The 15,508-nt window shown below is 50.5% G+C and overlaps 1 protein-coding gene across 1 annotated transcript in view; it reads left to right on the forward strand.

Moving 5' to 3' along the window:
* The window catches only part of LMF1 (lipase maturation factor 1), a 151,840-nt gene that overhangs the window by 59,280 nt on the left and 77,052 nt on the right, over nucleotides 1–15,508 (forward strand). Inside the window, exon 5 of the mRNA XM_021550378.3 lies at nucleotides 2,284–2,349. Within this exon, the coding sequence (XP_021406053.3) occupies nucleotides 2,284–2,349 (66 nt within the window). The remainder of the gene's footprint in view (nucleotides 1–2,283; nucleotides 2,350–15,508) is intronic.

Consider the following 15,508-nt stretch of genomic DNA (forward strand, 5'->3'; position numbering starts at 1 on the left):
CCCCGTGTCCCCGAGCAGCCAGCGGTGGGAATTTAATAATCCTGGATTCAGAGCGGGGCCACGGAGGTGAAAGGGCCTCTGCTGGTTCACTCGGCCACCTGGTCGCTCGCCTTGAGCTCAGATTGAATTTGTATTCCTGAAAAGTTCCCGATTTCCGGCAGTCCCCGGGATGTGCCGTGCCTGCTGCTCGGAGATCTTTGCCAGCCCCAGCAGCTCCAGGGTTCTGGGATTCTCCTTCTCCTTTCCTGCCTCTCCTCAGCAGAGCTGAAGCCTCAGAGCACCGAGATTTTTTTGGTCCAAATCCTTGGGAAAACGGGAAAACTCAGGTATCAGTGTGGGAGTGAAGTGGCCTCGAAGACGGCTCAGGGTAAAGCTGACTTGAAATCCCCCTAATGATGAGAGTGGGAGTTTTTTTATGCTGCAAAACATCTTTGATATGAAGACTTCCCTGCTCGAAAGCTTTCTAGTAAACAAAAAAGGATGAACTGCCCGAGTGAGTCATTGCAGGGAAAATCGGGATTTTCAGAGCGCTGCTTTTCCCCATCCTTGTTTTAATTGCAGTTTTAATTATCCCTGCTGGATAACAGAGCTTGATAGCAGGGAAAAGGAGGAGGGAAGGTCATCAAGATAACTGTCCTGTTTTAATATTCCAGCATTCCTGCACAGAGCTTCCTCCGTGTGTCCTGGCCCTGCCAGGGCTGGGGCTGCAGCACATCCCGGGAGATGCTATCGCCGGATCTGTAATTTTAGAAAAGCTTGGAGGGCAGGACAGGCTGGGGAGGGGAGGGTGGAGTGGCTGCTGACAGTCAGGGTGTCTTGTCCCTGCTCCAGAGGGATGGAGGGGATGTGCTGAGTAAATCCCTGGAGATAAAACTGCTTTGCCATCCCAGAAACGCGGGGTGATGTCGCTTTGCATCCGTCTTCTGCCAGGCAGGAGTTGATAAACTCTGCTCTGCCCTGTGCTCTCAGCTGTCAGACAGACACACAGCCCTGGGAACTGGATATTCCTGGATATTGCTGAGGTCTGGACAGTTTTGGAGAGTTTTTAATTGGAATTTTGAATTTCTTCCGAGCTGCAAACGTGTTGAAATTTATTTAACGCTGCAAGTGAAGATTTGTTTTAGTGTGAGCGAGGAGGTTGGAGCAGAGGAGCCACTGTGGTCTCTTCCAAGCTGTTCCAATCCGGGAAATTTAGATGGAATTCATAAATGCTGGAATCTCCTCCTCTGAGCTCACATTTTAGCCCTGGAAGGTCACTGATCCCTTCCCTGCTGCCAATGTCAGGAAGCCTCAGGATGCTCCCAGAAACTCCCAGGGTTTTTCTCCTGGGGAAGGCAGGACCAGCACAATCAGGGCAATGTCAGAGGTAGGCAAATACCCCCTAATTGTATGCAGATGACAGAGCTGCTTCAACCTTTTGACTAGTGAAGCTTTCCTCAATTTGGGATATTGTGATCCTAATCAGGGACCTCTCCCGGACATCAAAGCCGGCCTTGATTGCTGGGCTTCCTGCTCCAGCCCATCCCTGCCCAGGTGTCTTTCCTGCTCTGGCCGACTGATTCCTTTCTGCTCTTCATCTCTGAGGCAAAGAAATTCAATCCCAATATTGCTGCCAGCCCTGGAATGGAGCCAGTGGTTTGGAAATCTCCCCTCTCGTTGTCCCAGGGCAGGGGATAGCTGCTGGTGCAGCCCCTAACCTGAGGTGGGGCAGAGCTGTCAGCAGTGCAGCCAGCTGTGTTTGGGGCTGGCAGCTTCCTTCCCCTGCTCCTCTTTTGTTTCTCTAATTATTTTAATTGCATCTCTGTGTCCCTGCTCCGTGTCCCCCTGCCCAGCTCCACGGCTCTGCTCCCAGCAGAGGTGGCTTTGCCCGAAGGGAACTGTTGGGTTTGGATGTTAAAATTGTGAATCTTGCTGGGTTTTCTCTGTTATCCCAGGGGCAGAGCCTGATTTTTCCTCTTGCTGCTTCCCAGGGATTCTGGAAGCTGTGCCAGGAGCCCTGTGCTGCTCAGACCTGAGCAGAGGCTCAGCTGTGGCCGAGGCTTCTCCCTGGAAGGGGAATTTGGCATATTCCACAAGGATTTATGTCAGGTTTTCAGTAACCAGGCAGTGGAATGAGTCAGATCCATTGTGTTCCCTTGGGAACCATAACTGGACCCAGGCTGTGGATGTGCCGTGGGTCTCATTCAACCTCTGCAGTTCAACCACCGAGCTTGGCACCCTGAGACACAAAACAGAGTAAAATGAAATAATTGTGACAATATTTGTGCCCTTTTTTCCCCCCAGGGGCTGATTAAAATCCGAGGAGATCGCTGCTGGAGAGAATTAACGTGCATGGATTATCACTACGAGGTGAGTGATGTGCGCACAAAACCTCATTTCTCTGGTCTGCTTTTCTTCTGTAAAATAATTTCCCCCAACCTTTCCTCTCCTGCCAGGCAGCTCTCCATGTTTTCCCTCTTTATCCCAGCCTCTGGCAGCCAGGCCATGTCCATGTGCCAGCTGGGTGATGCTGTTTTTCCCAACCACAGTCCTGAAACACCAATTTCTCTCCTTCCCTCCCCTCCCCGTCATGGATCCAGGAGCAAACCTGAGCTCTGCCGAGAACTTCCACTTGTAAATCTGCTGCGGGGCAGGGAAAGGAGAAGAGAAAAAAGAGATTTTTGGTGGTGCTGTTCCTGCTTACATCCCCCAAGAAGTGGTCATTTGAGAGGAACAGAGCATCCCTGTACTCTCCAACGTGCAGAGCAGATCCCTGGCAGCTCAGAACTCCCTGGGTTTATCTTTTTGACATCTGTTGCAGTGATTATGTTGCATTTTGATTATAAATTGGGGGTTTTGCTGGCTCTGGGTTCGTCTCCTCTCTGTTTACAGAGGCAAGCTCTGCTCCCCTTCTCTCCTCGCCTCTATTTTTGCGTTTGAGTTTTATATAAATGGTGGTAAAAAGGAAAGTGCTGCATCCAGTGATGTTCCCAGGGTGAGAAGCTCTGGGTTGGTGAAGAGAATGGTCCTGAAGGAAAATTCCCTTCCCTGGGTTCAGCCACTGCCAGTTATAATGTCTCTGCTCTGGGATCTGTGGCCACCAAATATTTGGGAATACAAATCTGATGAGGAGGAGCTGGGGAAGGGGCTGAGCCTGGAGCAAAGGGGGATCTGGGGGAATTTCTGACTCTGCACAGCTCCTGCCAGGAGGGGACAGCCGGGGGGATCCCCAGGGGACAGGAGGAGAGGGAACAGCCTCAGGCTGGGCCAGGGGGACTTAGATTGGATATTTAGGGAAAATTCCTTCCCTAAAAAGCTGATCAGGCATTGGAGGGGCTCTCCAGGGCAGTGTTGGAGTCCCCATCCCTGGAGGTGACCCAAACCCACGTGGATGTGGCCCTTGAGGACGTGCTGATGAACGTGGCTGGTGTCGCTGCTGTTGAGGATCTTAAAGGGCTTTTCCAGCTTTACAATTCCATTACTTGATGAAATAAGGTTTTGCAGGTCCAAAAGGCTCTTGTTGGCCTTCTCAGCTTTAAATCTCCTTTTTTATCACTCTCATTTGCTTTCACTGGGGTTTCCCCCTCAGCGTGGGGCTGGGCCCGTCCAAAAGCTGCTGCTCCTCAGCTCTTGCACGGCACCAAGGATCCAACTTCACCCCCAGGAAAACCCAGGATGAAAATCCCTTTCAGTGCTGCCATTCTAATCCTGAACATGGGAGTGGCTGCAGGAAATTTTCCCCTTTTCCAGGCACCTGGCAGCACTTGGGGAAAACGCAGTCCCGGCCGGCTCCAGCGCTGACCCCAGCCCACAACAATCGGCCCCAATAATCCCAACTCTGCCAAATCAATCCCAGCACCAGTCCTGGAGCCCAGAGGGATAATTGAGACCATTCCTGTCCCGTCCATGAGGCAGGATCCCCAGCCTGTGCAAGTAATTGGGACCAGGGGCAGGGGGCAGATCTCCTTATCAATATCAATTATTTTAATCCCCACCAAAGAGGCTGCGAGAAAAGGAAAATGAAAGAGGCCAAACTTTGTCCACCAGCAAGAATGGAATGAAAATACCTAAAGGCTGGGATTCACCTGCTGATTTCAGCCAGAGGGAGGGAGAAAAGGGGGAGCTGAAGGTTCCTCTGGGAGGGAGGGAGGGAGCTGGGAATCTGCTCGTAATTAGGATGATAAAAGTGGGGATTGGAGCAGGTCAGGGCTGGATTTGGGCCAGATGGGTTGTGCTGAGATGTATGTTGGCCACCCCAGCTCTCCTGCTCCAGCACGAGCTGCATCCAAGATCTACAAGGTCTCCTGTGCCAAGAGAATTAATGGAAACACATGGCCTCCATCCCTGCCTGGACTATTTATTTGTAGTAGGACCTGCAGCTCTGCCCGTGGAAAAGCACATTTCCACTTTTGTCAGGAATGGTGGATGGGATAGTCCAGTGGTGTTGTGCTTAAATGGGTCATTTTCCCTTCCTCCTTCCCTTCTGGGGTGTGGGGTCTTCATCCCAGCCTGGCTGGGGCTCTGCTCCTCCTCTCTGTGTGGTTTCGAGAGGAGAATGGCGTGGTTGGCACAGGAGAGGGATTTTCCTACCAGCCTCACCCTCCTGGGTCCCTCAGGAGGAGATGGGCTCCAGGAAGAGTGGGGGAGAATTCAGGCTCTGCTGGAGCTGGAGAAGACTTTGCTGCAGCACCAGGTACAGCTTTGGCTCGTGGAACCTGCCCGGGGTGAGGCTTGGGGGATTAAAGGTGCCTGTGGGTGCCAGGAGCCCCAAGCTCTAATCCCAGCTTGGCAAGACACCACAAACAGGGAATTTCGCCTCCTCCTCCATGGATCTCTGTCCTCTCCAGGCCAGGGGCTCCGAGGTGAGCACGTGGTTTGCACCTGGAGTGGTTGTGGGATGGGATCCCAGTCCCTGTGGTGTGCTGGAGCTTCATGTGTCCACACCACCCCATCCAAATGGACACACCTGGGCAGCACCTGGCAGGAGAAGTCCTGGAATCTGCCATCCATGGGTTTGTTTGTCCCTCCTTGGGGGTTAGAGGGCTCTTTGCCCTGCAAGAAATGCCAGTGAAAGGCAGTTTTCCCTCAGTGGAAGCTGTTCCTGGTGCAGCTGCTGCAGGGAGAAGCTGCTCTGGGTCTCGGGTCTGCTTGGCATCAGGATTATTCAGATTTATCTGCTGTGGACAGCAGGCTTGACGAATCCACGAGCAAGGATTGCAGGCTGGAGCTGGAATTCTGCTTCCATTGGAGCCTCTGGCATGGATCCCACAGTGCCAGGGACATCCATCCCACCTGAGCGTGTCCCCCTGCCCCAGAGGGATCATTCCCAGAGCCCAAGAGCTCCATCCCACAGCCACCCTGGGAAAAATCTGCCTTGGCAGGTTCTGAACCACTCCAGGCCATTTCTGGACATCTCCCAGGTGGGCTGGAGCAGCTTTCCAACCCCTCTTAGGAGGCACCAGGTGTGAGGCAGGATGGGGATGGGGATGGGGGAGCACCTCCTCCTCCCCAGGGCCTCACTCTTGCCTCGTTCCAAGCTTTTTCTGGGAGTGCAGCCTGCCTGGCACGGGCACAGCAGAGCAAATCCCCTCGGGTACGAGCCAGGCTGGAAAATCCCAGAGCCCTGCCCAGCTCCCTCTGCCCACATCTCCTGGCACAGGCAGGACAGGGACATTTCTGACTCCAGAAAGAGCCTTTGGATGCTGGTGGAGCTTTTGGCAGAGGAGTTCAGAGAATCAGAGGGGTTTTGGGATGGGCAGGTCCTGCGTGGTCTCGTCTCTCCTGTCCCACCAGGGTGGGATGCAATCCAGTGATGCATTTTTCCTCCTGGCTGCCAAACTGCCCTGCTGCTGCTGCTGCTGCTTAATTCCAGACAGATTTCTTGGAAAATCCAGCCACCAACTGGTGGGAGCAGCTGTGGGAGCAGCTGCTGGGGCAGGAGCCCTGCTGGGCACCGAACCCACGCCGAGCTGCTGGACACAGCCCTGGGGACCTCACTGACCTGTCCGAGGAAAAGAGGGACGTGGAGGGGCTGGAGCACATCTAGGGAGGGGATGAGGGAGCTGGGAAAGGGGCTCAGCCTGCAGAGAACGGGGATCAGGGCGGAATTTTTGGCTCTGCACAACTCCCTGGCAGGTGGGGACAGCCACAAGGGACAGGAGGAGAGGGAACAGCCTCAGAGCCAGGGAGGTTTAGATGGGATATTTGGGAAAATTCCTTCCCTAGAAGGTTGGACAGGCATTGGAAGGGCTGCCCAAGGCAGTGACAGTCCCCATCCCTGGAGGTGACCCAAACCCGGGTGGATGTGGCACTTGAGGGCGTGGGCTGGTGGTGACCGTGGTGCTGCTGGCAGCGCTCGGACTCGACGTCCTTACAGGTCTTTTCCAAGCTGAATTGATTTCCTGAGGCAGAGGGATAAAGGGAAATCCCAACTAAACCCCAAGAAATCTTGGTCAGGGTTTGGGAGTGAGATCCAGGCTTTGCTTCCTGCAGGAGCTGGGGATGGGTCGGTCACCACAAAGCAGCAAAGTCTGGAGGATCCCACTGAATTCTGCTTCATCCCAGCTCCCTTTTCGCTCCCAAAGTGTCGAGTAAAACTTCGCTCTGTGCCCAGGACCCTGCACAGGCACTCCTGAGGGGGACAGGCTGTCCCTGCTCCTGTGGGAGTGCTTCTCCTGGAGGAGCCCTGGGTGAAGCACAGTGGCTTTTGTGCCTAATGAAGCCTTGCTGACTGATAGCTGCGCTGATAAGGGCGATAAGGCAGCTCCAAGTGCTCCTGAACCGCCTCTCCATCCCTCTCCTCCCTCCTCTCCCCCGGATTAGAGCTCGTTAAGCTTTTCATCCAGCTTTTTCCGAGCCATTATGAAACGAAAAGTAAATAATATTTAGCAATCTGTTGGGATGAATCAGAAAATGAGCTGCTTTTATGAGGCCGGATGGCTCAGGGTGGGCTTGGTTCCAACAGTTTGCATGGCTGGAAGGGAAAATGCTCCTAGCAGGGGAAAGCAGGTGCTCAGATTTCCTGCTGAAAAGTCTGAAGTTGCAAATTCAGATGAGGGAAGTGGTGCTGAATTAAAGAGAAAACAATAATTATTAAAGGAAGTCACCATGTAAATAATTTTGGGGATCTTTTTGTTAATAATAATAATTAAAAATAATAATATTTAAAATAATAATTATTATTAGCATTGATAATTTTATTATTATTCTATTATTACCGTGAATAATTATATTATAAAGTATTTATGGAGCATCGTAAGTTTACAGTGCTTGGACCTGTGCCAGGGCCTCAGAGCCCTCACAAAATTTAGGATTCCTTCCTATATTTAGTGAAATGCAGTAAATAATTTTGGGGATCTTTTTGTTGGTAATAATTATTATTATTACCATTAATCATCATTATTATAATATTAGCGTTAATAATTATAAAATATTTATGGAGCATCGTAAGTTTACAGTGCTTGAACCTGTGCCAGGGCCTCAGCACCCTCACAAAAATTACGATTCCTTCCTATATTTAACGAAATGCAGTAAATAATTTTGGGGATCTTTTTGTTGGAAATAATAATTATTATTACAATTAATAATTATATTATTACAGTGAATAATTATATTAGAAAATATTTATGGAGCATCATAAGTTTACAGTGCTTGGACCTGGGCCAGGGCCTCAGCACCCTCACAAAATTTAGGATTCCTTCCTAAATTTAATGAAATGCAGTAAACAATTTTGGGGATCTTTTTGTTGATAATAATTATTATTATTACCATTGATAATTTTATTATTATTATATTATTATCGTGAATAATTATATTAGAAAATATTTATGGAGCATCGTAAGTTTACAGTGCTTGGACTTGTGCCAGGGCCTCAGAGCCCTCACAAAATTTAGGATTCCTTCCTATATTTAACGAAATGCAGTAAATAATTTTGGGGATCATTTTGTTGGTAATAATTATTATTATTACCATTGATAATTTTATTATTGTTATATTATTACCCTGAACAATTATATTAGAAAATATCCATGGAGCATCGTGTAGGAACCAAAGCTGCTGTTGATGAGTTCTGGCTAAGGAGAGCAAGGAGGGAGCAAAGTTCTGCCTTTATATATCAATAAATGCAGTTTATTTCCATCTCCAGGGGCAAAAGCAAACTGCTCTTTGAGTCAAGGTGACTGGTACCAAAGGAAGAACACAGCTGGTTTGGTTTTTTGGTGGTTTTTTTTCTTTTCCATTTGGTCAGGTGTCGGAATCTGAGGTGTTGATGATCCCAAAATTGTAGAAAGTCTCTGTTTTTCTGCCCCGCTGCCAAAGCAGAAGCCATAATTGGTCTGTGCTGGTTTCCAGGTTGTTTATTCTGTTGATCTCTCACATGTTCTGCTGCCCTGCCCAGCTCTGTCCTGCAGGGCAGCGTGTGGGGCTCTGCCCTCAGTGGGATGTGACAAACATTCAATACCAGAAACTCCCTGGGCTGCATTTACAATAACGTGCCAATATCTGTCACCTACGTTGGACAGTGTGTCCCCAGCCTGAACCAACAGAAAAATGCCAACACCACAGTGAGACATGGAGGGCATGAAGAAGGAGAAAAAGGACAAGGCACACCCAATTTCCTCCATCTTGTCCCCTTTGGACCCCTCATCTAGAATCCTAAAATTTTACTTTTGCACCTGTGCCACACTTAATTATTACTGATATCAAACCCTCAGAGCTGGTAATTGATCCTGTAAGATTGAAAACTCTTTTCCATGGACAGAGATCACAGCCAGTGTCTCTGGGGGCTCTGTAGAGAGACACTGGCTGTGATCTCTGTCCATGGGTTCCTGACCCCTGAAGGGTCCCAGACCTTCCAGGGCAGCCAGAGGGAAGCCCTGAATTCCAACAATCAGAAATTTTGAGAACTGACCTTTCCAGAGGCAGAACTGCAAAAACCACTTGTCTTCATTCCCGTGTCTCCAAGGGCTGCTTGGGGGGGATTGGAAGCTGAGGATTTGGGGCTCTCTGCTGGGTTTTGGGGAGTTCCGTGAGGCTGGAGGAAGGGCCAAGGGCTGAGCTGGCCTGGGATCAAGGAAATAATGAGATCCATCATGGGGTGAGTGCTTGGAGCAAGAATACTGGCAGATAAATGTCAGCAGGACATCAAAAGCTTGTGAGGCCGTGTCTGGACTTTGTATGGGGCTCTGCAAGAAGAGCTGGATCTCGGAGAGCTTTCCAGATGAATCCCAGGTTTCTGACATGGATTCAGGGCATCTCCGATTGCAGTTTGCTGGAAGGGTTTGTTATTCCCAAAGCTGGCTTGGCTCTGCTGTTCTGAAGGTGCCCATCACTTGGGAAAAAGAAAAAAAAAAAAGGGAAAAATGCTTTTGGAGTGGGATTTGGGCTTGGCTTGGAGGATCTGCCGTGCTGGGTTTGCACAGGTCGGGTTTGCTGGCAGAAATTCAGGATATCGCTTCCAGCTGAGCCCCTCTGGGAAGGAGTCCTGGATTCCCAGGGTTTGGAAGTGCAAAATGAGGGCTGAGCTCTCCGACCAGTGAATTCCCAGGAGTGTAGCCATCCTGGTGGAGTTGTAGTTTTAGGAGACAGAATGATAAATACTGACAGTGATGCCCAGTTAGGCCGGGTTTAAAAAGTGGAAAGGAATTTTTTTTGCCCTCCAAGGAAGGAGGAGGGTGATTAATAACGCCAGCCTGAGGCAGAACTAAAGCAGATTTATGCAGGGGTGGGCTGGGGGATATTTCATTTTATTTGGGAAGCAGCTTTGGTGGGAGCAGGATCAGCCTCGTGTTCCTGGAGCACCAAATCTGTCAGGCGGGTGGGAAATGGAGTCCCAACACCCCAAAATCAGCATCAGTTTTGTGTCCAGGGGGACCAGGACCCTGGTAGGGAATTCAGGAGAAAGAGGGAGGAGTGTGTGGTCAGAGAATTAATCAAAATAAAAAGTGGAGCTGCAGATCAGGCTCAGGAAACAGCCCTGGCTGGTGTGGATTCAGGGAGCCAGGGCTGCTGGGGGAGATGGGATGCAGGCAGGTCCTGGGGGAGAAACTTCCCAAAGGAGAATCCTGGCACAATGGAGTGCCAGGACACAGGGAATGCTGCCCACTGCCAGAGGGTTGGATGGGTGTTGGGAAGGAATTCCTGGCTGGGATGGATTTCCCAGGGCAGCTGTGGCTGGATCTCTGGAAGTGTCCAAGGCCAGGCTGGAGCAGCCTGGGATGGTGGGAAGTGTCCCTGCCATGGCAGGGGTGGCACTGGAGGAGCTTTAAGGTCCCTTCCAACCCAAACCATTCCATAATTCCAAGTAAATTCTAAGTTCCAGTGATGATCCCACCCAGACGTGGGTGGATCCACGGGCAGTGGAGCACCAGGACTGGGGCAGGATTTCATTCCTTTCTTTGCTGCACTTCAGATCTGCTTTTCTCTCTGTGGTTTTCTTCACCAAAAGCATCTGTATTTGCCCAAAAACGCCTCCTGGGCTTCCCCCTCGGCCACCTGAGCAGGTGGGTGGCACCTGCCACTGGTGTCCCCCGTGGCTTCTCAGCTTCCCACGACTCCCAGCAGCTCCAGAGCACAGCAGGATAAACCAGTGAAGGTTTCAGGGGCATTTTTGCCCCGGGGAGGGTTTGGGTGTGGGATCAGCAGCAGAGCTGTCAGTCACTCTGCGTTGGGAATATGCCAATCCCCTTTCCAGCAGTAACACAATTCCTCTTCCTGGATTCTTTGCTGTTTTTCTTACGGATTTGTTTTAAGCCTGGTGAAAGCTTCCTGTACACCTATTGGATTTCATCTCTTCCTCACACTCTCCCACTGTTCCCAACTCGTTTGCAGACCACCCAGGACCCTCCTCGCTTCCCTGAAATATTCCCTTTTCCTCCCCCCTCCACGCATTTGTTCTGTTCCAATCCTAATCAGATTAATCCTCACAAGAGCCACTGCCCCAGCTCTGCCCCTGCCCGTGGCTCTTCTCCTCCCTGGGCTGCTCCAGGGCCAGGAATGTTGGATCCCATCTCCTCCCTGAGCCTCCCAGGGCTGTGGGGAAAAGTGCACAGCTCCTGGAACGTGCAGGGCCCAGGAGGTTTGGCAGCTCGGAAGATAACACAGGCAAGGCTCTGGCAATTATTGAAATTATGGATTTCTGAGCCTGTTAATGGGGTGTTTCAAGAAACGCACAAAGAGAAGGAAGATGAGAAATTTTGATGCTTTCTGGAAGACAGAAATGAGAGGGGGAAGTGGCAGAAGAGCAATTTCCAATCTTTAGGAGAAACATGGAATGGTTTGGGTTGGAAGGGACCTTAAAGCCCATTCAGTTCCAAACCCCTTCCACTATCCCAGGGTGCTCCAGCCTGGCCTTGGACACTTCCAGGGATCCAGGGGCAGCCACAGGTGCTCTGGGAATCTGGGATCTCCCCACTTTTTTACTTTTTTACCAGGTCTGCTTTTCCTCATGCTTTAGGGCACAGAAAGGCCCAGGAGCCTCCTGGGGTGTTGTTGGCAGCTCTTTGATTTCTACAAAGGTGTCTTGGTCCTCACCCTCCAGTCTGGGGCCTCCAGACCTTGCCCAGAGCCCTCATCCCAATGTATCCGGCTCTGGATTCTCCCAAAGATTAGAACTAATTCCCATAGCCATGAGTAGAGTCATTTCCTCTCATCCTTCCTGGCACTTAGGGACATTAAAGAATCTCTTTAGGGACATTAAAGAATCTCTTTAGGGACATTAAATCCTCTCTTTCCTGGTCTCCTCCTCAGCAGGTGCAGTTTGAGGAGGGTCATTTTCCCCAGCCATTCCCACCTTTCTCCGTGTTTCTAGGGGACTTTCCCTCGTTCCAGGTGCCTTGCCTCAGTTCTGCTGGAGGAGCTGCATTCCCAGGGGTGGATTGGGGTGCACGTCCCTCCTTTTCCTCCTCCTCCAGTCTCTTTTTTGGGACTTTCTTTTTGGAATAAATGTAATGACCAATCCCAGTTCTCTGGGTGACATTCCTGGCACAGATTCCAGAGAAGCTGTGGCTGCCCCATCCCTGGAGGTGTCCAAGGCCAGGCTGGATGGAGCTGGGAACAGCCTGGGACAGTGGAAGGTGTTGGGGTTGGAACTGGTTGAGTTTAAGGCCCCTTCCAGCCCAAAACATTCCATGATAATTTTTTTTGTTGTCACCAAAAGTTTTAAGCTCAGCTATAAATTTTTATTCCCCCAGAATAAAACAAGACCTGGCCAGGAGAAAATCCCACCGTGGGCAGAACTTTAAAAAAATAGCCGATCCCTTCCCTTTATTTGCATATCTCCAATTTCCAGTTAATTTCTGCCATCTCCATGGAATTCCCTGTGGTTTTAGCCTCTCCATGTTGGACACACATGGAGTGGAAGTGCAGCTCCCAGGTTGTGTCACTCCAGTGATCAGCTCAGAAGGCCCGAGCCCATTCCCAGGCACATTTCCTTCCTTGCCAGAGACCAGGAAGAATCCCACATATTTCTCCAGGTTTTTTTCCATCTTCTGAGTACTCCAGTTCTCACAGCAAGCCCTGGAAAAAGAACAATCCAGGGTTGAGGGGTGCAGGAACGAGTTAATTTGAAGCCTCTGCCGTGTTTTGCTCCGAAGTCGTGTGCGCCAAACTGACCTTTAATCTTGGAATATAAATCACTTTCCAGTCCTATTATTTCTAAAATCCTACAGGCTTGCGAATGCACAAAAGAAGCCTTTGTCTCTTATTAATTTAATTTATAGGTTAAAGTTTCAAATCAGTGGCAAGCACAAGCTGATTTACTGTGCACGGCAGGAATTGCTGTTCTGGGAAGCGCAGCGTTCGCTCCGCTGCCTCCGAGCGGGGAGGTGTAATTAGGAGCTTCTGTAATTAGATATAATGTCAGATAATTTGCTTATCGTTTTTGGAATGCATTCTCCAGAAAAGCTGGGAGGGGAACTCGGGGTGGATTAGCTCTTTCAAGCCTGAAAACTCCCCAGATCAGTAAAATCGTGTGTGGAGCCATCCAGTCATCTCCTGCATGATGTCATTTGTGCTGCAACAAAAAACGGCCACTTTGGGGATAAAATCCACATAAAAGCAGGAGGAAGCCTTTTCCCACCAGTTTAAAACAGGACACCCTTTCCTGTTTGTTTTGGGTTTTGTTGTTATTTTTTTTTTAATTTGGGATTTTAAATTTTTAATCATTTTGAATCTACAAAATCCCTGTGTGGAGTCACATTGGTTTCTCTTCCTAGCCTTAGGAGTATTCCCATTTTCAGACCCATTTCTTCCACTTCCTGGGATTTCTAGTTATGGAATTTTATAACCAAGTTTTCTAGTCTATAGCTCAAGACAAAGAAATAAAACTTTTTGCCAACCCTGCTGTCATTCCCCATTCCAGGGTAAAAGCTTTGACTCCTCCAGGCTCTCTCCAGAGGCGTTTCCCTCTTGACCAATTTACACGGAAAATAGGGATTGTGACTTGCTGCCCTTGCCAAGATCGTGGAAATATCTCTATTAAAAATGGCATTTCTCTTCCTCCTGCCCGGGAATTGACTGATCTGTGTTTTCCAAGGATCAGCTCCCTCCTGTTCCCTCTCAGTCCCAGTGACTGGAAGGGCTTTTCTGGCCTCAGCATCCATCAGGACACGTGGCAGGACTGAGCGGGATCGTGCCCAGGACAAGATTGGATTTCCCACCCATGCTGGTCCCTCTGGCTGGAGCCCAGGCTGGGCAGTGTCTGCAGTGCATCCACGGATTTATGGATTCTGGGATGAGCTGAGGGAGTGCCCACCTTTCCCCAGAGCTGCGCTGGGGTTTCCCATCAGCTGCTGAGGGCGTGGAATTAAAGCTTGCTGGGACTGGGTGGGAGCAGGATTTCTTATCCCAGAGCCAATGGGTTCCATGACCTCCCCTTCCCTAGGAAAGGAGAACTCCTGGAGTCCTGCTGCTGGTTCTGCTCTTCTCCCATGCAATATTCCTCACTGCTGGTGTGTTGGGACCAAAATCCCTTCCCCACCCCTCTCCTCCCCCAGGAATATCTCTGCTTTTACAACTCCAGGGTGTCAGGCCACCCCTGCTCATGCAGAGGAGAGGGTGGGGAGTCCTCAGCCAGCAACTGCTGGAGCCCCTAAAATATCCTGCAAGGCCACACTGAGGTCACCCCAGAGCTCCTCCTCTCCTGGAAAACATTCCCAGCTCTCCCAGCAGAGCTGCTCCATCCCTCTGCCCATCCTGGAGCCTCCTCTGGACTGGCTCCAGCAGCTCCAGGTCCTTCCCCGTGCAGGTGGGGTCTCACCTGAGCAGGGCAGAGGGGCAGAACCCCCTCCCTGATCCCTGTCACCTGCTGAAGGAGCAGCAGTGTCCCCATGGAGGTGGCTCTGTGCAGAGCCCCCTTCTCGGGGTCTGGGTGTTGGGGTGACCCCAGGAATGTAAAATCCTCATTTCCCAACCCTGCAGCCAAAGAAATCTGAATGTGCAGGGTCGGCTTCTCAAAGTTGTTTATTTTCCCTTATCCAGAACATTCTTTCTCTGACCTGCCCAGCTCTGTCCAGCAGGTTGTCCATGGTGTTCACATTTTACACCAAAAACTGCCTGTGCCACGTGTACAACAACGTGCCAATATCTGTCATTTCTGTTGGACACTGTGTCTGTCCTTAAACCAACAGAAAAGTGTCACCAGCACAGCGAGGCATGGAGGCAAGGAGGAGGATGAGAAGGTCAGGACACGCCCAAATCCCTGCATCTTGACCCCTTGAATCCCACTCTAAAAACCCCAAAATTCTGCTTTTCCACCCTGTGTTAACTCAACTACCACACTACTCAAACCCTTGTGGCTTGTAATTCTTCACACAAAGTTGGCAGAACATGGGCTAAAATGGAAGCCACAGGTGTTTTTGACTTGGTGCCAGGGTCTGGAGCAGCCAGGGCAGCCAGAGGGATGTGCTGGGATCCCACACCCCCTCCCTGATCCCTGTCACCCGCTGAAGGAGCAGGAGTGTCCCCTTGGAGGTGGCCCTGCTCCACGTGGGATCCATCAGGGTTGGTAAATCCTTAGGGCAGGAGTTGCCATGAGCACTTTGTGAGCAGCCCACAGTGGAAATCATGGAATGTGTTATCCTTGGCCCCACGGTGAATATTTTAATTCCAGGAGTTAATTACAATTTTAGCAGCCTGTGGGAGCTTGGCAGGTGATGTGAGACCTTGTCCTGCTCTGATCTCAGCTGAAGGATTGGGAGCACCAGCACAGATGTGGGAATCCAGAAGCAGGAACAGGTTGGGAATGGTTTTGGGCTCTTTCTGTTGCTCATTAATGATTTTTAGTGTAGCTGCCACACTTCTAAGTTGTTAAAAATCATCCCAAAGGGTTATTCCAGCAGCTCCAGCAGGAGCTCCCTGTGAGCAGGGTGGGTCCTGAGGTCTCCAGCTGCCTTCCCTTCCCTGCTCCTCAGCAGTTGTGTTGGTAAACAGAGCTGATGGAGCCTTCCCCTCCTTTGAGCATTGAACCTGAACTCTCTGAGTGCACAGGGATTGCCAGGAGGGAGTGGGAGCCAGGGAGAGCTCCAGGAGCTCC

Source organism: Lonchura striata, chromosome 16 (genome assembly GCF_046129695.1).
Source record: "Lonchura striata isolate bLonStr1 chromosome 16, bLonStr1.mat, whole genome shotgun sequence".
NCBI classification, from domain to species: Eukaryota; Metazoa; Chordata; class Aves; order Passeriformes; family Estrildidae; genus Lonchura; species Lonchura striata.